Source organism: Acinonyx jubatus, chromosome E2 (genome assembly GCF_027475565.1).
Source record: "Acinonyx jubatus isolate Ajub_Pintada_27869175 chromosome E2, VMU_Ajub_asm_v1.0, whole genome shotgun sequence".
In the NCBI taxonomy this organism is placed as follows: Eukaryota; Metazoa; Chordata; class Mammalia; order Carnivora; family Felidae; genus Acinonyx; species Acinonyx jubatus.
The window spans coordinates 50,511,112-50,533,900 of NC_069396.1; the positions used below are offsets into that span (position 1 = coordinate 50,511,112).

A 22,789-nucleotide genomic window follows, 5' to 3' on the forward strand; every position below is an offset into this window, starting at 1 on the left:
TTGAGAGATGAGGCTCTGGGCCCTGGAGCATGCGGCTGGGGCCTTGCTTGGCTGTCCCTCCTCAGAGACCTCTCCAAGCCATGCCCCGTGGTCTGTGCTGTCGCCATCACCCTGGCTGGTCTCTATGCCTCTACTGTACTTTGGATGTTGGTGAGGCGTCCAGGCCTGCCCTGCGTCTCCCCAGGAAGTGCATTGAATCCAGGCCTCGAGAGATGGGCCCTCAACTGGGAAACAAGACGGGCAGCCCAGTCTGAAAGCGGGGCTCTCGCCTGGAGCCCGCTCCATTACTGAGTATCGAACCATTTGGCCGCCAAGGTTTACAACGGCCCTGAGGAGTTTCAGTAAACAGCATTTGATACGATTCTGTGAGGCACCTAATAACCATTTTCTAATCTATTTTGATTATAAAACATATCATTCAAGACTAACTCAAGGGGTTGTACAGCCCGCTACCGAGGTGGTGAGACCCACAGTGGAGAATGCCGCTGCCAGAGGAAGCAGGCCCGAAAGGGGGCCATGTGGGGTGGGAGAGGAGAGCTTCCTTCTCAGGTCTCTCTTTTCCACTCCTCTGCCCACATTCTGTCTGTCCCTCCATCTCTGTCTGTCTCTCTCCTGCTCACCTTCTCTGTCCCTCTTCAGTGTCCGCTGACTGCTGGATTCTGCTTCCTGAATGATCCTGGAGAGAGGGGTCTGTTGTTGAGTTGGGTGTGGAACATGGAGTTGTGTTTGGGGACAGGAGACGCTCAGCCTGACTCTCTCCTGCGTAGGGTGACTGGTCCCCTTTCTATGATTCTGGACAATCCTGAGAGATTATTGTGCTCTGGGAAGTCCCCAGGGCCCTGACCCCTCACCCTTACCCCTACACAGTATCATTAGGTACAATCCCCAGGCTGGCCCTGGGGACACTGCCCTGACATATTTTTCAAGACCTTAGGCCCTTTTCTGGCCAGATGCAAAACGCAAGAGACTCCATACATCCTACAATTTTACCTAGATTGTCATCAGGGGAGCTTGACAGTTTGGGAAGGCCATAAATGGTGAACCTGGGGCGTTTCTCTGCTCTCACAGGTGGCGAGGTACGCCTGCTTTTTCAACGTATGAACGCATTTCAAGATACTCACCATGGTCGCCTGGTTTCAGTGAGTAAAATCCCATCTTTATCACAAAGCCTGGGGTTCTTGCATCGACCTCGCCAGGGTGTGGGACAGGGGGTTGGGCCACCATCCATAGAGAAGGAGGAGTGGTCAGTGCTGAGTACCTCCTGACTCCTCTTGCCCGGAGGAGGGAGGACCGGACCGCTGCGCCCCCTGGAGGGCATCGGGGATGGGGCAGGGCTGTGCGAGCGTGGACGAGGTGGGAACGGCCACCCCCAGGAAGCAAAAATTCGCCTCTCCTGGAATCCCAAACCCAGGGCTGGACTCACCCCTTGGCCCCACGGCCAGTAAGCAGTGGTGTGGGAGTTTGGACGCTCACACGGGAAGAATTTATTTGCCTCCAAAATGATTTCTTTGTAATAAACCAAACATGTCGGCATTATGAGATTCTGGAAACTGACAGATCTGGACTTAGTAACACAACATAGAGGACACGGTCAAAGTGGACAATCCATAAGACTCTGACCTTCCCCCTCAGAGGACTCTTCAGGGCCCTCCTGAATCAACGTTGATGGATGGGAGGCTGGGATGTTTGAACTAAATGTCATCTCAGGTGCACCTGGGTGGCTCAGTCAGTGAGCCAAAGATCTGGAACCTTTGAGAAAGCCCGCGAGGGAGGCGCCTATTTGCACCCTGTTTGGGGAGACACCACCTCAATGACCCAGAGCACCTCCCTTTTCTGTCCCAATTTTGATATAAGTGTTGAAAAATGAAATTAATACATAGAAAATAATTTTAAGGTCTCAGAATTTATTCTTTTTTAAGTTTATTTATTTTGAGAGAGAGTGTGTGCATCTGGGGGAAGGCCAGAGAGAGAGAGGGGGAGAGAGAGAATCCCCAGCAGGTTCTGTGCTGTCAGCACAGAGCCTCATGCGGGGCTCGATCCCATGATCCTGGGATCATGACCTGCACTGAAATCATGAGTCGGATGCTTAGCAGACTGAGCCACCCAAGGGTCCCTAATGTCTTTCACAATTTGAAAAGTGCATTATCCCACAAACCCTGGGATCAGGAAGGGAAGGAGGTTCATTCCAGACTGAAAAGGGGGATCTGGACGCCATTTCAAACCATCCCTCACCAGAACTTCTCTCCGGGAGGGGGTTGGGTGCAGCTCTGCTCGGAACTGAGCTGGAGAAGATCAGAAGTGGGAGGTGGGGCACTCGAAGTGTGGCCATATGGGGCCCCCCGCCCCAGGAAACATGGGGCCAGTTCTCAGACTAGCAGATCAAGTGCTGGGTGGACACAGCCGGGGGTGAGGCAGGCTCTGGGGACACTTGGAATATGGCAGAATCAGAATCAAGTCTTCATTTAGCCCCTGGGGTCTCTCTAGGCTCTCCTTTATCCTGCCACTTCTGTGACCTTCCCAATTTCCTCTCTTTTTTATGCTATGTCCTCTGGGTTCAGATCCACCCGTATGTAGCCTCACGACCAGTTTCCAGTTTCACATCAGGGTTTTGACACCATCCCTTCTGGGTCAGATGCGGGGGGATTATGGGCACTGGGACTAAGGATTGGCACTCAGTTCTCTTCCTCTTTTCCTGTGGGCCGGGGGGTGGAGGAGGGACTCTGAACCTGGGCTCAGGTTGGGGGGAGGGGTCTGTCCCCATCATGTCTGAGGTGGAGAGGGACACTCCCTCCAAAGCCACCACCCAAACTTAGGGACGCATGTCCCGGGACAATGAAATGTCCTGGTGTCTCCAGGCTTGGAACAGGACTTGAAATGGCCCCGGTTGATGCATTTCTGGGCCCACAGGGCCGTGAATGAGATCATAGCCGGGTCAACCTTGCAGAGCTTGTGAGATGATGAACTCATTGGGTTGGAGAGAAGATTCTCATTCTCGAGGGGTGGAGGTGACCGGGGAGGGGATGATGCGGGGGAGACACTTTTGCAGTGCCGACCCTCCTTGCTCCATCCAGATCCCCATGATTTGTTCAGCTCATGAGCTCCGTACTCCCCTCACCTGGCTTCACGATGAAATGGTGGCCACTGGTGCAGAACGTGCTTGCAAACGTACTAAGTGCTTTTTTAAAAAAAATCCACACCTGTATACGGAGAGAGAGAAATGAAAACATCTCACTTTTTTCAGTGTAATGTACCACATAACGTTCCCCAGATACAAGGCCATGAATATCTCAGTAAATATTTTAAAGTGTATTGTGTTCCTGGGGCGCCTGGGTGGCTCCGTCGGTTAAGTGTCTAACTCTGGATTTTGGTTCAGGCCGTGATCTCGGTTCGTGAGTTTGAGCCCCGAGTCAGGCTCTGCACTGACAGCACGGAACCTGCTTGGGATTCTCTGTCTCCCTCTCTCTCTGCTCCTTCCCTGCTCACACTCTTTCCTTCTCTCTCTCTCTCTTTCTCTGTCTCTTTCAAAAGAAGTAAATAAACATAAAAAAAGGAAAATACAGGGTAATAAGCTTAAAACACAGTGGTAATAATTGCGTCGTGATGACATATGAGAAATTCAGTGATTCAGACTCTTATCCAAACCAAAATCTTTTTATGGTATAATCGTTTTGTGGGTAGAACTGAGCGGATGACAACATCTGTGGATGTTCGGGGAGGAACCATGGTTTTTATGTGGGAGAATGAAATTAGCAATATGGAATTGCAGAGGGGAAAAAAATAACCGGCTAAGGAACCAGGCCACCCCCCTCCCCATGAAATTCCTCTTTAGAAAGTCTGGGGTAACCTATATAATTGACGGGTTGAGTGCAAGTCCTGATGTTATGCTTTATTTATTTTGACAGAGGGAGAGAGAGAGCGTGCGTACGACCTGGGGTGGGGCAGAGAGAGAGGGAGAGACAGAACCCCAAGCAGGTTCTGGATTGTCGGTGTGGAGCCTTGACGCGGGGCTCAAACTCACGAACTGTGAGATCATGACCGGAGCCGAAATCAAGAGTCAGATGCTTAACCGACTGAGCCACCCAAGTGCCCCCTGCTCTTATGCTTTAAATTCACCCAGAAAGAGTGAACCTGTGAAACCCTAGACACCGCATCCTCGGCCCCTAGTAGAAGCAGAGCCCCAGGTGCGTGCATCTTCCCTCTCTCGCTACCTGGGACCTCGCCGTGTGTCCCTGGGCATGCCGCGTACCCTCTATGACTTGTGCGTGATCAGTCTTATTCACAGTTCCCTGGTGGTTGTTGCCGACGCGTGTTCTGGGATCATAATAAGAAATACAAGGGTGGGGGCACCGGGGTGGCTCAGCAGTTCGTTGAGTGTCCGACCTCAGCTCAGGTCATGATCTCACGGTTTGTGGGTTCAAGCCCCACGTTGGGCCTTGTGCTGACGGCTCAGAGCCTGCTTCAGATTCTCTGTCTCCCTCTCTGTCTGCCCCTCCCTCGCTCACACTCTTTCTCCTCTCTCTCTCTCAAAAGTAAATAAACATGAAAAAAAAAAAACCCACAAAGGCAGATCCAGCCACCACACTGCCTGCGGTTGGGGAAATGCCAGTGGGGACTCACCACAATGGCACGGGCGCCCGGGTGAGCCCTTCAGGCGTTCCCAGCAGATAAAGGCTGAGACCCACACCACACCCATTCACCAGCTGATAGACATTCAGGTTGCTCCCAGCTTGAGGCTATTATGAATAACTCTGCTACAGATATTCTTGTACAAGTGGATGGGAGGAGGTATTTCCTTCTTTTCACCTGGGAGGGCCTTCTGAACAACGATGGAAAGAATGCCCTCAGGATGCCAGGAGGGAGACGCAGGTATTTTCTCCTGGAGCGAAGTCGGAAGCCGGTGACAGGAGGAACGGAAATGTCCTTTTCTGTTGCACATTCCAGAAGGTACAGATTTGCCAGCGGTAACCAAGAGGTGTGGGAACACGGCACCCGGGGCCTCTCCCTCAGGAAGGGCTGAGGGCAGGACCTTCCTGTCCTTTCTGGAGGAGCTGGCCAAGGACTGATGGAGGTGGGCCGGGAGGTCAGTCCAGACTGTGTCTGTGACCTGCGGTGGGTCCCTTTGCTGGGGTCTTTCCTGTATCCTGGGACCCAGGGTGGGGATGGGAGATACTCTGACTTCCTGTGAGACCCTGAGCATCCTGAGGGGGAAAGAGACAGAGTCCCGACAACTGGGTATGTGGCGTTGGACACGGCAGCCCTAGTCTGTTTCCCCGTAGAACTCTAGGACCATTACAGATGGTTGACTCATCCCTGGACAAGAGTGGCCAGGGCTGGGATGGGGGACAAGAAGGCAGCTGGTTGTGAAACTTTTTTTTTTTTTAATGTTTAATGTTTTTTATTTTTGTTTGAGAGGGAGAGAGAGTGCAAGAGGAGGGAGGAGCAGAGAGGGAGATATAGAATCCAAAGCAGGTTCCAGGCTCTGAGCTGTCAGCACAGAGCCCGATGCAGGACTCGAACCCACGACCTTTGAGATCATGACCAGAGCTGAAGTCGGAGGCTTACCTGACTGAACCACTCCCGCGCCCCTGGTGGTGGAACTTTTTATTTGAGTATCTAGTGTCTCCTGTTGGAGGCTGGACAGCCCCTGCCCGGGGAATTTATATTGATGTGGGACAGATGACACCCGTACAAAATAGAGTTGATCGTGCACACAGAGAGCAACGGTACAGGGCAGGGCTCATGAGCAGTCCGGAGGGAAGTCCACGTGAGATGACTGAAGTGGGTGGCTTGGCCTTCCTTTGGGCTAGGACTTGGGGGCCAATGAGGGTTCCTGGATGTGGGACGGGTTTAAGCGCTTGGAACTTCCTGCCGGTGCCAAGAGAGGGAGAGTATTGGCTCTCTCATAGGTCCGTCTGCCCACGCGAAGCAGAAGCCGGGGGTATGGGGCCTGAAGCCGTCAGGACCTGACATCAAAAATGGAGGTGGGTAATACTACCTGCGAACGGCATCTTGGCACCTTCGGAAGGTACGGGGACAAGATTGAGACTCGGGGCTGTCTGACCCCAAAGCCTCACTGCTGTCAGATTGGCGGCCTCCAGTGTCCGAGAGCCCTGGCCCCGCCCCCAGCATGGCCTCCAAGACCCACCCCACCCCCACTTCCGTACCTTTTCCTGATCTCCCTCCTCCTCCTACCCCAGGGCCTCGCTCAGCTGCCCTGTGAGACCATGTTCCGGGCCCCGGAAAGCCGGCCAGCCTCCTCCCGTCTCAGAGACACCAAGCTCAACCCTGTCCTGGGTAGCATGGTTTCCTCCTGTGCCCTGACCTCACCCTCTTCTTTGGTAAACACGACCAGGCCTGGAGCCCAGCCCACCTCCAGCCTCGCCAGGAAACACCTGGACAGAGGTTAGGAGAGGTAGACTCCTTCTGGGGAAGACTTGACTTCGAGTCAATGGCTCTTGGCAAAGGGGCCAGTGAGCCCCTGCCCAAAGCCTTCTCCACCCCGAGTTCACTAACCATTTGGCTGTGATTCGGTGGGAAGCAAGCACAGTGGTTGTTCGGCAGCACTGAGTTTGGGGCGTATTGTTACGAACTAGGAGGTAACTGAGACACCGTGGAGGCATTGTGACTGAAGTCAAGGAGGGTGTGGCATCCCTTAGTTCACTGCTCCCTCCTCAGGCCTACATCAGGGGCTCCACGGTGGCCATTGTCAAGAACGTGACTTCCAGTGGCGCCTGGGTGGCTCAGTTGGTTGAGTGTTGACTTTGGCTCAGGTCATGATCTTGCCGTTTGTGAGTTCAAGCCCAATGTCAGGCTCTGTGCTGACAGCTCAGAGCCTGGAGCCTGCTTAGGACTCTGTGTCTCCCTCTCTCTCTGCTCCTCCCCTGCTTGTGCTCTCTCTCTCCCTGTCTCTCAAAAATAAAGAAACATTAAAAAAAAAAAAAAAAGAATGTGACTTCCAGTGTGCCCTTGTGCCTGACAGTTGTGGGAGGGTCTTGTCTCTGGTTGAGTTTTTGTGTAGCATGCTTCGTTGCGCCCCACCTCGTTCTCCTTCTTCTCAAGGGAGAGGAAATATTATCATGCAAGTTTAGTGAGTGATTATGTGCTAAGAGCCATTCAAGGCTTATACCCCTTGGGGCACCTGGGTGGCTCAGTCGGTTAAGCGTCCAACTCTTGATTTTAGCGCAGGTCATGATCTCATGGTTCGTGGGATCAAGCCCCATGTTGGGCTCTGTGCTGACAGTGTGGAGCCTCCTTGAGATTCTTTCTCCCTCTCTCGATGCCCCTCCCCTGCAGTCTCTCTCTCTCTCAAAATAAATAAACGTTAAAAAACCTGTGTTCTCCTTGATCCTTAAGTCTCACGTCAGCCCTGACAAGTAGGTACCATGTGATCCCTCTTGTACAGATAAGGAAACTGAGGCACAAGGAGGTCATGCCCTCCTTTGGCATCCAGAACAGAGGCCTCCCTCCAGAGCCTGCTCTTCCCCAGGGCCTTGCCCTCTGGGGGGTCCCACGGGTCTCCTGGGGGCTGAGGGGACTCTGTGTCCTGTGGTATTTCAGTGAGTCTCAAGCCAACCCCATTCCACAGGAGACGCTGTTGCCTCCCCCAGTCATGGCCCTGTTCTTGGTTCCCCTTTCTCTTTTCCTTTTGTCCTTTTGTACCCATTTTCCAAGGCAGCCATAACAAGGTACCACAGGCTGAGAGGAGCTTAAATGACAGAAACTGACTTCCTCATGATTCTGGAGGCCAGAAGTCCAGGATCAAGTGCTGACATGGTTGGTGTTGCCTTTTTTAATTTTTTTTAAATTTTTTTAATGTTTATTTAATTTTGAGAGAGAGAGACAGACAGAGTGTGAGCCGGGGAGGGGCAGAGAAAGACGGAGACACAGAATCCGAAACGGGCTCCAGGCTCTGAGCTGTCAGCACACAGCCCGACTCGGGGCTCGAACTCACGGACCGCGAGATCATGACCTAAGCCAAAGTCGGACGCTTGACCGACTGAGCCACCCAGGCACCCCGGTTGGTGTTTCTTAAAGCCTCCCTCCACGGCAGTCTGCAAGTGTGAAATCAAAATCCAAATTAGGTCCAGATGGTGGGAGGGGAGGGTGGAGAGGTTGGACGAAGGTAATCAAAAGATTCAAATTTCTGGTTACAAGACAGATGAGTACTGCAGTATAACCTAGGACATGACCACAGTTCTATGTAGTTAGACTGCTGTGTGGGATATTTGAAAGTTGCTAAACGTTTCCTCATCACAAGAAAGAAATTTTTTTCTTCTATCTATATGAAATGACAGCATTAAAAAAAAAGTTTTATTTATTTAAGTAATCTCTACACCCAACGTGGGGCTCGAACTCACGATCCCAAGATCAAGAGTCACGTGCTCTTCCAACTGAGCCGGCCAGGGACCCCGACATGACAGATGTTAACTAAGCTTATCGTGGTCGTCATTTCAGGATATATGTAAGTCACATCATTACGCTGTATGCCTTACACTTGTTTATACGGTGCTGGATGTCATTTATATCTCGACAAAACTGAAAAAAGTAAAAAGAAACAAAAAACAAACCTCCCCCCCCCACCAAATCAGGTCCAGACTCTGTGATTGGTTAGTATGTCTCTTAAATGCCTTTTAGCCTGTCGATCCCCCCTACATCTTTTTTGTTTGTTTCCTGGCAGTTTACGTGATGAAGGAACAAGGTTGTTTGTCCTGCGGTTTTCCACAGTCTGGAGCACAATCTCGGCCTCTGCCAAGGGCCTGCGCTCGGAGCAAGATTCCTCCTGTTTCCAGGGAAGGGAGGGACACATCACGTGTAGTGCGCAGGACTTCCACCAAGAGGCGCATCCCATCCACTTGCCCCGCCCCCCCCCCCCCCATCCCCACCAACTCCACGCTGCTACGAGGGCGGCTGAGCTGCCGCTTAGATCTATTCATTCATTCAGAGTCGCAAAATAGTAATAATGTAACTGCCCCCTTTTTCTACCTTTATTGGTTGGACTAATTTTTCTTTAAGTCTATTTATTTATTTGGAGAGAGAAAGAGAGAGCACGCGAGCAGGGGAGGGGCAGAGACAGAGGCAGAGAGAGAACCCCAAGCAGGCTCCGTGCGGTCAGCACAGAGCCTGACGTGGGGCTCAACCCCACGAACCGTGAGATCACCACCTGAGACAAAAGCAAGGGTCAGACGCTTAACTGGCCTGAGCCACCCAGGTGTCCCTATTTGGACTACTTCTAGAAAGAAATACTTGTCTTTCTCAGCTAATTGTCTACACTGCGGTCCAGTTCTTGCGTAAAAAGCAGGATAGATGCTGAATTCATTATCTTTTTTCTGGGGGGTGGGAGGACCAATTTTCGTAATACCGACCTAGTTCCTCGATCCCGTAACAGGAAGAGGGCTTGTCTGATCCTCTCCTGTCCCTGGAGGAAGAAAAGGGTTAAGAAACAAAATCCAGGGGCACAGTCAGTTGAGCCTCAGACTTTGCCTCAGGTCATGATCTCCAGATTTGTGAGTTCAAGCCCCACATCTGGTTCCCTGCTGTCAGCACAGAGCCCGCTTCAGATCCTCTGTCCCCCCCCTCTGCCCCTCCCTCGCTTGTGCTCTCTCCAAAATAAATAAAATCTGGGGCGCCTGGGTGGCTCAGTCGGTTAAGCGTCCGACTTTGGCTCAGGTCACGATCTCGTGGTCCCTGAGTTTGAGCCCCGTGTCGGGCTCTGGGCTGATGGCTCAGAGCCTGGAGCCTGCTTCCGATTCTGTGTCTCCCTGTCTGTCGGCCCCTCCCCTGTTCATGCTCTGTCTCTCTCTGTCTCAAAAATAAATAAAAACGTTTAAAAAATTTTTAAAAAATAAATAAAATCTTTAAAAAAAAGGAAATAAAATCCAACTGAGTAAAATTTAAAAATCTCATGGGCTTTATTCAATGATTTATCAATCAGGCAGCATCCCATCCTGCAGGCCCCACCCCAGGCAGTGACCTGTCACCTCACTGTCCCTGACCTCCTCTGCCCAACAAGACTTCAGCCCAGAGCGTGTGTCTTCTCTCACACCCAAGTGTGGGGTATCTGGTGCAGGCTCAGGGAGGCCTCACCTCTCTGAGCCACCCCAGCCTTGCTGCGCCCTCCCTGCCCCCGGCTCGAAGGTGAACAGGGCAGGGACTCCCAGGTCTCAGCTCCCGGGTCCTTAGATCCTGGGGCTCTGCCCTGTGGCCCTCGCTGATGACAGTGCAAGAAGAATTCAACATCAGAATATCCCAGGGCCAGCCAGTGGGGCCTCCCAGGCCCACCCAGAGACAGGGCCATGAGGTCATAGTGGACAGTGAGGGTCCCCCAAGGGAGGAGGACAGCCACCCACGTGATTCCCTCGACAGGTTCAAAGTTTCTAACAGCTGCCTCCCTCTTTCATTATTTAAATCACGCTATTCTGTCTCGTCCTGTCCCAGAGGCGAGAGCACAGGCTCGAGTGGAGTGTTTTGGGATGGACAGGACAAGAGAAGGAGACCCGAACAGTGTAGAAGTCAAAAGACTATACATAGGAGAGGGGCCTTTGTTTCCAGAAGTTACAGGCCAGAGATTCAGAGATGAGGCGGTGAGGGGTGATGCTGGCCACTTACTCTCAAACGGTTCAGGAAACAAAAGTGAGGAAATAATATTCCCTCGTAGGGGAGATGTGAGGATTGAGTGATAGGATGTGTGATAGCTTGTAACAGTCCTTTGCATGTAACCTTTCGACGGGTGGTGATTCATAGGTGAAATCACTCTCAATAATGAATAAATAAGCTGAAAAAAATTATTGAGGCTCCCCAAAGAGTTTTCATTTATGCGGGCTAGATATATATAGCGTAGCCTACTGGTAAAGCAGCTGTCTGAAGGAAAAGTAACCCGGTGATGCGGTGTTTCCATGGTGTAAATACTCCCGCCACGGCCCATTTCAAGCTACTCAAATCCTGAAAATTACCTTACATAAATTTAAACAAATTTTTAAAAGATTTAGCTATTCGTTTTGAAATAGCAATAATAAACCCACTACGTGTTAATATCAGAGCAGTGACATCATCCCCAGTCACATGGCCTCTGAAAAAGTTCACTGGACTCTGGGGAAAAGAACCGGCAAATAACATCTCGGAATTATTATGGGAATGGTTTTGCCCTTGTGGACCCCACGAAAGGATCTTAGAGACCCCCAACCTCTGGGTTAGAATTTCATTTCTCCATTCAATCCAGTGCCCTTCTTAAAAAAAATAGATATTTTAGGGGCGGTTGAGCGTCCGGCTCTCTTTCCGGCTTAGGTCATGATTTAATGGTTTGTGAGTTCGAGCCCTGCGTCAGGCTCTGCGATGACAGTGCAGAACCTGCTTGGGATTCTTCTCTCTCTTTCTGATCTCTCTCTGAGATCATGATCTCTCTCTCTCTCTCTCTCAAAATAAATCAATAAACTTAAAATTAAAAAAATACTTTAGATACCCTTTTATTATCATGAAATTCAGTTCACGTGCAGCATAATTTACCCGTGCATATCATCTCTAACTGAAATGCCTTGTGAGAAGTTGTCTGTAATATAAAGAAACAAAGGAGGGGCGCCTGGGTGGCTCAGTCAGTTAAACGTCCGACTTCGGCTCAGGCCGTGATCTCACGGTTCGTGGGTTCGAGCCCCGCGTCGGGCTCTGTGCTGACAGACAGCTCAGAGCCTGGAGCCTGTCTCAGATTCTGTGTCTCCCTCTCTGTCTGTCCCTCCCCTGTTCAGACTCTGTCTCTGTCTCAAAAATAAATAAACATCAAAAAAATTTAAAAAAAAAAGAAGCAAAGGAAAAACTACCACGTACAGTCCTTCACAGATGCGCGTGTTTAAGAACTGAGGGGGTAGGTGGTTAGGTCTTAAAAAGGCGTCGCACATATATGGTGCATTACTGTGACAGCCCAGCTGGGGTCAGGGTGGCACTTTAGTATTTCTGCAGGGACATGCGGGCTGGCCACATCAAAGTGGGATAAATACCGATTACCAAAAATAGCATCAGGTCAGGCTTTGCCATCCACTCAGACAAACCTTTCGTTTTCAGTTGTTTGGATCTGGGGATTGTGAATGACCGATGGGGAGCCTGTAATTTACAAGAAATACAAGGTGCTCCATTAGGTCAGTGCTCACAGCCATAACACAGCCAGATGCTCCTGCTTTTGGCGAATTGGAAGTTTAACTTTTTTTTTTTTTAACCGTCTCTTTATTTTTGAAGAGTCGGAGACGGACGGAGCACGAGCGGGAGAGGGGCAGAGAGAGAGAGCGGGAGACACACAGAATCCGAAGCGGGCTCCAGGCTCCGAGCTGCCAGCACAGAGCCCGACCCGGGGCTCGAACTCATGCACCCTAAGATCATGACCTGAGCTGAAGTCAGCCGCTTAACCCACTGAGCCACCCAGGCGCCCCGTGGTGAATTACAGGTTCAGATTTAAGGTGAAGAGGACAAGATTTAGTCAAATGTCTCTATTTTTTTCTTTACCGTTGACATTTTGGAATAAGGGCTAAATTAGACGATTCGTATGTCCATGTGGGTTGCAGGAGAAGCCAAAGCAGAGGGGTCAGCTTTGTTGTCTGGGATTCAAATATCATGATGAGGGGGGATGTTGGTGATGTGATTCTCCGAGACAGTCAACGCTCCCCAATAGCAACTGCTGTCCCAAACAGAGTATGATCTTCCCTTGATTCACATGGACTTGCTTTTCTGGAAAATACACAGCATATTAAAAATAGAACTAAATTCTTGCTTTTTTTTTTTTTTTAAAGATCCAGCTTCTTTTTCTTTTTAATGTGTATTTATTTTTGAGAGGGGGGAGGGCCACAGGGTGGGGGTGGGGGGACAGAGGATCCGAAGCGGGCTCTGAGCTGACAGTGGGGCTCAGACTCAGGAAGCCGCTTAACTGACTGAGCCACCCACGCGCCCCAAATTCCTGCCGTTTGTCTATGAAACAGGAGTCGCTGTAGCCTCTGACAGTCACAGATTCTTCCTGCACGTACCGATTCCAGGAGGACCCAGGAAACCCTTCCTCGTCAGGGCCGTGCAACGGCGTCGCAAGAGCTGGGAGCCCCTGGCCCCGGCCACCAATGGCCAGAAACCTTACACACGTACATAACCCTCCTGGGACGCCCTGGCTGCTCAGTGAGCTGTAAGAAGTGTCAGCAGGTGAGCTGGGGGGCTCAGGGCCCTGGGAGATTCTCTTGCGGGGGGCGGCGGGGTGTTGAGGGAGCCAGAGGGGGACCTGGGCCACAGCATCCACCCATCATCCCACGGCCCGGGGCAGTTACCTGCACCGACACAGACATGCACACGAGCATCTGTACAGGGACCTGGGACGTGCGTGAGACCCTTCCGTGCGTGTGACCATCTAGGCATGCGCGCGAGCTGCCTCCCATTTCACTGATGTCAGGTGCCCTTCTTTACGGAACCCAGATGCACACTCATGCCAATGCTCACCCGCGCGCCCACGTCGACAAGCCTGCGCATACCAAGGCCTGTCTAAGGCTAAGACACAGATCTCAGTCTTAAGGTCTACGCCATGTGGCTTGTTACTGACGTGCATTAACACCATCCTGTCTTGTGACCCCTACCTGTGCGACCCCGACATCCACGTGACACGTATGCGCGTGGACACGTACATGGGTAGTGAAAGTGCCCGTCTGAGCCTTTCTCGTCCACCCTCCAGGCTGGAGCCCCTTGGCCAGCAGGGACAGTTCCGGTGAAATTCTCTGACGCTCCACCGGGCAGAGAGTAGATGTATCATTAAAGCTCGTGTAAATGACCGAGTGAATGATAACTAATACCGCGAACTCGCCAGGTGGCGGGCACTGTGCGAAACACTCACATGCCTGCTCTCATCAAATCCACACCACAGGGGCACCTGGGTGGCTCAGGGGGTTGGGCGTCCAACTCTTGATTTTGGCTCAGGTGGGATCAGGGTCGTGGGATCGAGGCCCGTGTGGGACGCTGCGCTGAACATGGAGCCTGCTTGAGATTCTTTCTTTCTTTCCCTCTGCCCCCCCCACCCCCAATCCACACCACAGTCTAAGACGTAGGGACTATTATGATCCCCACCATCCAGACGAGGAAAACTGAGATACCAGGACACTATGTAACTTTCCCAAAGTCATACACCATGTACGTGGCAGACCCTGGATTTGACCCAGGCCTCCCAAACTCCAAACTGAGCATCCTTAACCACTGGCCTCTAATTGTGAGGGGAGAGTCCCCTCCCCCAATTCCTGGGACACACTGCCATCCTTCCAGGGCAGGCACTCAGCAAGCTAGAAGAGCAGAAGGCAAGCAGCTTTCTATTATCAATTCAGAGAAGAAAAGAAACCAAAGATACACTTCGGTTTTTTTAAAAATGTTTATTTATTTTGAGAGAGAGAAAGAGTGAGAACAGGGGAGAGGCAGAGAGAGAGGGAGAGAATCTCAAGCAGAGATGTGGGGCTCAGTCTCACGAACCGGAGATCACGACCCCAGCCAAAATCAAGAGTCAGATGCTCAACTGACTGAGCCACCCGAGTGCCCCAGTAGATACACTTTAATCCCAATTTAATCCAGAAGCACGTGTCCCTGTGGGGGTGGGGTCCAGTGGACAACTAACTTTCAGGTAGAAGTAGGTGGGGGGGGGCTCCTCTCCCTTCCTCATCATCATGGATCCATAGTCCTTATGTTAGTGAGGATGTGCACATATTGGAACCCTTGTTCATTGCTGGTGGGAATATAAAGTGGTACAACCACTGTGGAAAACAGCTTGACAGTTCCTCAAAAGGTTAGAAATTACCAGCAATTCCACCTTCTAGGCGTATACCCCAAAGAATTGAAAATGGGTGTTCAAGCAAATACTTGTCCATGAATGTTCATCATTCATAACAACCAAAGGACAGAAGCAACCCAAATGTCTATCAACTGATGAATGAGTAAGCAAACTGTCGTGTAGCCATACAATGGACTAATATTCACCCATAGAAAGAAATGAAGTAGAGATACAAGCTCACCCTGGGTTACTGTCTGAACCTTGCAAACATAGTGCTAAGTTAAAGAAGCCAAATTCAAAAGGCCACATAATGTACAGTTCCACTTACATGAAATATCTAAAATACATAAATCCATAGAGACAAAAAGTAGGGTGGTGGTTGCCAGGAGCTGGAGAGGGCAGAGACAAGAGTGACAAGTGAGTGACAAGTTTTCTTTGGGGCTGATGAAAATGTTTTTGAAGTAGATACAAGTGATGGTTCCACAACACAGTGAATATACTAAATGTCACTGAACTATATACATCTTAAACCGGTTAATTTTCCATTATGTGAATTTTGCCTCAATGGGAAAAAAAAAAGAAGGGCACCTGCGTGGCTGAGTCGATTGAGTGTCCGGACTTCGACTCAGGTCACGATATCATGGTTTGTGAGTTCAAGCCCCACATCGGGCTCTGTGCTGACAGCTCCAGGCCTGGAGCCTGCTTCGGATTCTATGCCTCCTTCTCTCTCTGTCCTTCCCTTGCTCGTGCTCTCTCTCTCTCTCTCTCTCTCTCTCTCTCTCTCTCTCTCAAAAATAAATAAACATTAAAAAAAATAAAAAAGAAAAGAAAGAAGAAAAAGAAAGAGCTACCCCAGAAACTGAAAATAAAAAAATTCAGTTCCCCAATCACCCTGAGCACATTTCAAGTGCTCAGTAGTCACACAGGACCAGTGGCTGTCATTTGGGCCGGCAGGGATCTAGAACATTTCCATCAACTTAGAAAGTTCTGTTGGGCAACGCTGGTCTAGAGTTGCCCGCAGTCTACATCTGGCTGATTGTTCTTTCACAGTGTTGTTTAATGTGTTCGTCCGTCCACTGCCTTTCCTGTAAACGGATGGTTACATCCGGGAGCTTAATCAGATGCAGGTTCAGTTATTCTGGTGGAAGTATTTCATCGGTACTGTGTCCTCCCAACAGGGGGCACACCACATTCCGTGGAGTCTTGTGTGTGTATACCGACAACAGCATCTTTCCCCTCTGATTGGCCAAGCGATGTCACGTGACCAAATGGGCCAGGGAATGCGTTCCATTTGCTTAGGAGAGCCTCCATGGTCACATGGGAAAATCATGGACGGGTGGTTCTATAACAAGGAGGGAATGGAGACTGGAAAACAATAATCCAATCTATCCCAGGTGATATTATTTTCTATCAAATGCATATATATATATATATATATATATATATATATATATTTTTTTTTTTTTTTTTTTTTTTTTTTTTTTAGAAACGGCTCTCTGGGGCGCCTGGGTGGCTCAGTCCGATAAACATCTGACTTCAGCTCAGGCCATGATCTCACAGTTCGTGGGTTCAAGCCCCACATGGGGCTCTGTGCTGACAGCTCAGAGACTGGATGGAGCCTGCTTCGGATTCTGTGTCTCCCTCTCTCTCTCTGTCCTTCCTCTGCTCGTGCTGAGTCCCCAAGACACCGTCTTATGAAGAGTGTGGCAGGGGCACCTGGCTGGCTCAGTCAGTGAAGCGTCTGCCTCTCGATTTCCCCTCAGATCATGACCTGATCAGGGTTCGTGGTTCGAGCCCCGCCCGGGTCTCCGCGCTGACCGCGCAGAGCCTGCTTGGGATTCTCTCTCTCCGTCTCTGCTCCTCTCTTTCTCTCAAAATAAATTAATAAGCCATGATGTGAGAAAGCCCAAGCTGCCACGTGGAAAGGTCACTTGTAGGTGTTCCGGCCCCAGCCCGCCGATGAGGTCTCAGCTGACAGCGGCATCCACTGCCGGGCAGGTGGGTGGGGACGCTTCAGATCCTTCCGGCCCACAGCCCTTGAGCTGCCCCAGCCGAGGCCAGGTAGGGCAGAGACGGCTGTCTACGCCAGTCCCTGCTCGGATGGCAGTTCACGAGCAAAATAAACCTCGGGCGGTGGTTTGTTTCAGAAACTAGAGAGCTTATAGTTAGTTCTTTCGTTTAAGGGAAGGGAAGGAGGACTTCATTCAGACCTAACTCCAATGCCACTTCCCTGTACGAAAGCCTCCCGTGCTCCCATCTCCCTCACAGCGAAAGCCCAAGTCCAGGGAAAACCTAAAAACCCACCCTACACCCTACCCCACCTCTCTGACTTCATCTCCCACTCTCCCCATCCATTCTTCAGCTCCAGCCACACCGGCCTCCTTGCTGAGCCCTGAACGGTCCAACCTCAGGACCTTTGCATTTGCTGTTCTCTTAGTTTAGCACAGTCTTCTCCCAGAAATCCACAGGGTTTTCCCTTCATCTTCAAGTCTTTGCTCAAATGTCACCTTCTCACTAAGCTCTTCCATGATCAAACTATAAAATTATAGCTCCCCCCTCCCCCCCTCCGCCAAAAATCACTATCTGCCTCCATTCTCTGGGTTACATCTCTCTAGAGCACTTGTCACAATATAACATACTATGTATGTCACTTATGTCTCTTTGTATAGTCTGTCTGCCCAGAGTGTAAATTCCGTGAAGGCAGGTCAGAGACCTTGACCTGTCTTGTTCACCACTGTATCCCCAATGCCTACAACGGTATGTTTGTCATTCCGTGGAAATGTGTGGGATAAATGGAATGAATGAATGAATGAATGAGGGGGTGGGTGCATTGTAGGATAAATAGATCCAGGGGAGAGGGAAGAGAAGGACAGAAAAGACTTCAACTCACCTTGAAAACAGAGGATTCCCTTTGCCCAAGGCAGAGCATATTCAAAACAAAACAAAACAACAACAACAAAACCACAACTTCATCCATACAACCAAATAATCAATCTCCAAGCCATGTCCCTCTGGCCTCCTGAACATTTGTTTCTCCCAACGTTTCTTTATGAGCATTTTCAAAGATATAGAAAATTTGAAAGATTTCATGGTGACGAACACGAACCGTGTCACCTAGGTTCTACGATTGCCATTGTGTTGTATTCATCCATCCACGCTCCACAGAGCAGCCAGAGGAATCTTTATAAGGCACACATTGTGTTCCTGTCCTGCTCAAAACTCTGCCATGGCTCCCTAGTGCCTTCAGGAGATTGCCCAGCCTTCTTTCATGGTTTTCAGATCTGGTTGGATTTCACCTGCCTGCACCCCTCCACCACCAGCTCCCACCTCTTCTCTTTACGCTCCGGGTTGTAGTCGGAGCCCACTTCAAGCATTGCCTTAGCTGCCAGGAACCGCCAAGTTAATGCTAACCTAGATTGTAGATGCCTGGTGCATCCGTACGTATTTTTAAATTCTGTTTTGATGTGTATTTAGCAAGTGCCAGCTTCCCTTGGGCTCTGTCAATCCCTCGCATTGGCTCTCTGCTATGACTTGCACAGCCCCTGCTTCCGCATGTAGGACACTGCTTCCCCTGCAGCCCTTTCTAATTTAGGCCTCTTGTTTTCTCATACCCCACGTGCCTCCACACTGGAGCCTGGGAGATATTTTCTCTGTTTATCAAGATTCTTTTGAGTGAAAGCAGCTGAAATCAACTCATACTAATCTAAGCACAAAGTCAACGAATAAGGTTATATTTAACAACAGGCACAGCCCCAAACACCATAATGGTTCTGAGATTAACTTGGAGTTCAGGAATGGCTGGATCCAGGCACCCAGATGCTGATGTCAAGACTGTCTTTCGCAAACTTTCATTTTCTTCTGTATTGACTTTCATCTCACAAAGCCTCTTCTTTCCTGGGGACAGGGTGAGCCCCATCTGCTCCAGGGTCACCTCCCACCAGCTGGGCAACTCCAGCAGAAATACAGAATCTTTTTCTTTCCTTGCAGCAAATGTCTCTGGGTTGGTTCTCACTGGGCTAGGGTTAGGTCCCATGTCTTCCCTGAACCAATCACGGTGACCAGGGAAACAGAATAAACTGATTGGCTAGGTTTGGATCCTCCTGTCCCCGAGCAGGTGCGGGGAGGGTTAGGGCCAGCCCTATTCAAATTTAAATAGAGTAAGAAGGGAGAGAAGTGGTTCCCCACTCGTAAACTGAGTGAGATGCTGGGAAGGGGCAAACCCTATAAACTTGGGCCATAGTATCCTTTTCCCTGTCCAAAGCTGCATCTGGAATACTGGTCGGCCGTGGATTAGTAAACCGCTCCCCTCCAACACACAGACACACATGCGCGCGCGCACACGCGCGCGCACACACACACACACACACACACACACACACACACACAGTCTGTTCCCAATCCGATCCTAATGCTTTAGCCACTCCTTGGTGACCTTGTAACCTTCCCGTCTTACTTCGCTAGTAGATAGCATTTCTCAGCTCTTTTAAAAAGTTGGTGTGATTGAGTTGTACATATTTACTTGACATAAACTTGATCATTCAGCAGTGGGAACTTGAAAAGGGAGTTAGGGAGGCAAGAAGGTGGGGCTGAGGGTGCAGAGGGTGCCAGACTGGAGGAGTGGGGGTGAGGTGGGGATACTGGCTGCAGGGATGGGGGCAGAGGGGGCTGCGGACGAGAGGGAATGGTGGGGTCCATTGGGGGAGGGATTGGAGAGCTGGGGTGCGGTTGGCAGTGGGGGGTGGCGAGAGGCGGGGGTTCTCGCCAGTGGATAAGGGCAGAGCTGGGCGACTTGGGAGTGGGTGGGACGGTGGTCTGAGGGGCCCCACCGGGGGTGGGAAATGGAGGGCCGGGCCGGGGGTGAGAGTTGGGGGGTGCGGTGTAAGAGTCGGAGTGAATTGGGTGGATTCGGGAGAGGGTTGGTGTGGGAACTTGGCGAGAGAGGCTGGGCCGGGAGGCGCGGCCCGGGGACCCTGCGGGCGACACTGGCGAGGAAGTCCGCGGCGAGGGGTGTGGCTGGGGGGCGGTGTGTGCCGCGGTATACCCCCCCGCCTCCGGAGTTCTAGGTCCTCGCCTCTGGTCCCGCCTCTTTCTCGGAAGTGACAGACCCATCGTCCAACCAGAGCCGCGGGCCGGGCACGCCGCAGCCAACGGTGCGGCGGGGGGCGGAGCTGGGGAGGGGGCTCGCAGGGCCAGGGGAGGGGGCGAGGGGCCTCGAAGGGCTCCGGAGCGGCGACGGCGAGCCATGGCGCTGGGGCTGCAGCGCGTAAGGTACGGGGGTTCGGGGCGGGGATGATGGAAGTCGGGGGGCTTTCCTTCTAGGGACCCCTGAGCCGGGCGGGGGATGTGCGGGTGCCGGCCAAGGACGCCCCGGGACGCGCGGTTGGAGGCACATCCCCGCCGCACCCTACACCCTACCCGAGTGCAGGCGAGGGGGATTCCTCCAAGTCCCCGGCTGCCCCGCCCCTCTAGCCTGGAGTGACTTCAGGGCCGTGATCCCCACTTTCTTGCTGCCCCGAGTTCGCTTTCCCACCTGGTTGGGGTCCCCCACGGAACTGGGGGTGCTGGTGTTCGAGCAGTTCCCGGGCTTCTACGTAAGGCATTCTCCCTCCACATGTTGACATTACCGGCCTCCGAATTCCCAGAATTGAGGTGGTTCTTTGCAACCGGATCCCTGGGATCTTGGGGTGTATACAGCTATTACAGATATAGACAGCCCCTTGGAATGGGAAGTCAGATTCTGAGTTCAAGAGAAGAGACATCTCCTATAATTGGATGCTTCCCCCCCTCCCCCCGCCAGTCTTGCGAACCTTGGGTCCCCTAGAAATAAGCAGAGGTGGGTCTCCTTTCAGAAGCTATCTGGGAACCTTCCCCGGGACCTTTTGGTAAAGGTAGAGGCACCCCTTTTCATAACAAGGAAACAGCCCGACCCACTTCCCAAAGCCTAGCCCCTTCTCTCCCTCCTCCACCCCTACTCAGTGCCTGTGACCATGGCACAGCCTTATTTAGGGAATCCCCCCCCCCCCACCCCACCCCAGAGGGTGCTGTGTCTGATTCTGTGCAAGCAGGGAGTGTTCAGCTGGGTCCTCCTGGCCGGAGCGTAGGTTTCCGTGACCCCCTCCCAGCAGGTGCAGATCCGCTGGGTGCTCTGGGTCTGCTGCCCTGGGGGGGGGGGAGGGGGGTGTCTATCTGGCCATGTTTTCATGGGACCCTGGAAAATCTTGCAGGCCCTCGGTTTCCCTTGTCCAATCTGAAGCATCCGGGAAGCCTCACCCCCTTCCCTCCTCCCTGGCTTCACAGGTCTGATTGGATCTGTCCACACCCCCATGTTTTTTACCACCCCCCACCCCAAGCCGTTCCCCCCTCAGTTCTATTCCAGTCTCTGGCTCTGGGCCTGCCAGGGAACTCCATCCCAACCCTTCTGGGCCAGCCTCAGCCCAGCCCCTCCCAGCGCCCCCTCCTGGCTGGGTGGGGGCCCCCTTGGCTGAGCTGGGGCGCTCCCCTTCCCCACCAAGGCCAACCCTTTCCTGTGGTGTCATCCCAGTGCTGTGCACCACCCTCTCATAACTCGCACCCGGATCCCAGCCACGCTCCGTCCCCTCCTGCACCCCTAGGATGGCACTTGGGCCAAAGGGGGCCTAGGTGATGGTGAGTGGGCCCCCATACCTCGTCACCCCCTTCCCTTCCTCCAGCTCAGGCTTACTGCCATCCCACCCCGGGAAGGGATGTTCTTGGGAAGTTCCTGATGGGTATAAGGGCCCGGGTGCCCTCCCCCCACCACGCCCCAGATCAGAGGGTTCCTGGAGAAGATAGGACCTTGGGTACAGGCACCGCACTGGATTACCACATCCTCCGGAATGAGCAGAGGCAGAGGCAGAGAGACTCCTCCTGACTGGCCCCCACCCCGAGTCCCTTCTCAAACCCAAACCCTGCCTCTGGCCTCACGATGTCAAGAAGGGTCCCTGCCCAGATACAACCAAAGCCCCCCTAGATCCGCTACACTTTTTGCAAGACCCCCAATACCCAACTCAGTGTCAGAAGAGAGAGGGCCAAGGGCAGCCCTTAGTGTGCACAGGGTCTCCCTACTTTCTCATGCCTGTGTTCTTGGGTGGCAAGTTCTTCAGAGGTGGGCTTCTCCCTCTCTTGGTTGTGTGTGGGGGGGGGGCACTGGGCCCCAGCCCCCATTCCCAGGCCTCACCCTGGGGCCTCCAGGCCCTGGCCCCACCCCCTGTTCTCTGCTGGAACACAGAGGAAGGGTGGCCGGGTTCCAGCTGCACGTCCCAAGCCGGGCAGAGTGCCAGGGGGCTGGACCAGGGCTGGGCATGGGGCCAGCTGGGGAGACTGGCCAGCTGGGGAAATCCGGAGGCAGCAGAGGTGGGACACGGGGAAGGGACTGAGGCCACGGGGCCAAGGAGGGTCAGGGCAGGGGCCCCTGGGGTGGACATGCCCCCCAAGCCATGGCATCTAAGAGCACAGGCCCCAGAGTCAGGTTCGAATCCCAGCTCATCTGCTTCCTGGGTGCGTGGCCTTGTGTCAGTGACTGCCTCTCTGAGACTCAGTCACATATCCTGGAAGATGGGGATCATCCCTCCCCTCCACTGCACCACATCAGGATGAGGAGCAGTGAGGGAACCGATCTTTGGAGCAGGATACCCCCTAGGTGTGTGAAAGTCACGTGTGTAATCACACACACACATACACACCACACCACAGGCCTCCCTGGTGCGCAAGAGGCTACTCAGCCTTCCGTTCCTAATGTGGACGAAGAGGGGATAACAGAAAGTTTAAGTCTCTCCTGGGACTCCCCAGTCGCCAGGCCCCCTTCTGAGTCCTTGCCGTATGGTAATTCATTTCATCTTTAAAACAACCCTGTGAGGTTGTATTGTGATGCTCGGGGGAAGCCCTGCGACTTGTCCAAAGTTACACAGCTAGGACATAGTGGGAGTCCCAAACCTGAGGAACGAGTCCCTACTCTGTTTAATGAAAGGCTGAACAAGTCCCTACCCCATTTAACGAAAGGCCGGAGACCCA

The 22,789-nt window shown here is 52.2% G+C and overlaps 1 protein-coding gene across 4 annotated transcripts in view; it reads left to right on the forward strand.

Moving 5' to 3' along the window:
* Positions 1–22,789, forward strand: part of HIF3A (hypoxia inducible factor 3 subunit alpha) — a 65,213-nt gene that overhangs the window by 14,949 nt on the left and 27,475 nt on the right. For 2 of the 4 annotated variants that reach the window (XM_053211380.1, XM_053211381.1), the window contains one exon: positions 1,069–1,139. In XM_053211380.1, the coding sequence (XP_053067355.1) occupies positions 1,123–1,139 (17 nt within the window). In that variant the 5' untranslated portion in view covers positions 1,069–1,122. Of the gene's footprint in view, positions 1–1,068; positions 1,140–19,949; positions 20,030–21,180; positions 21,407–22,789 lie in introns of those variants that run through there. The other 2 variants (XM_027037858.2, XM_027037860.2) reach the window with 2 other exon arrangements.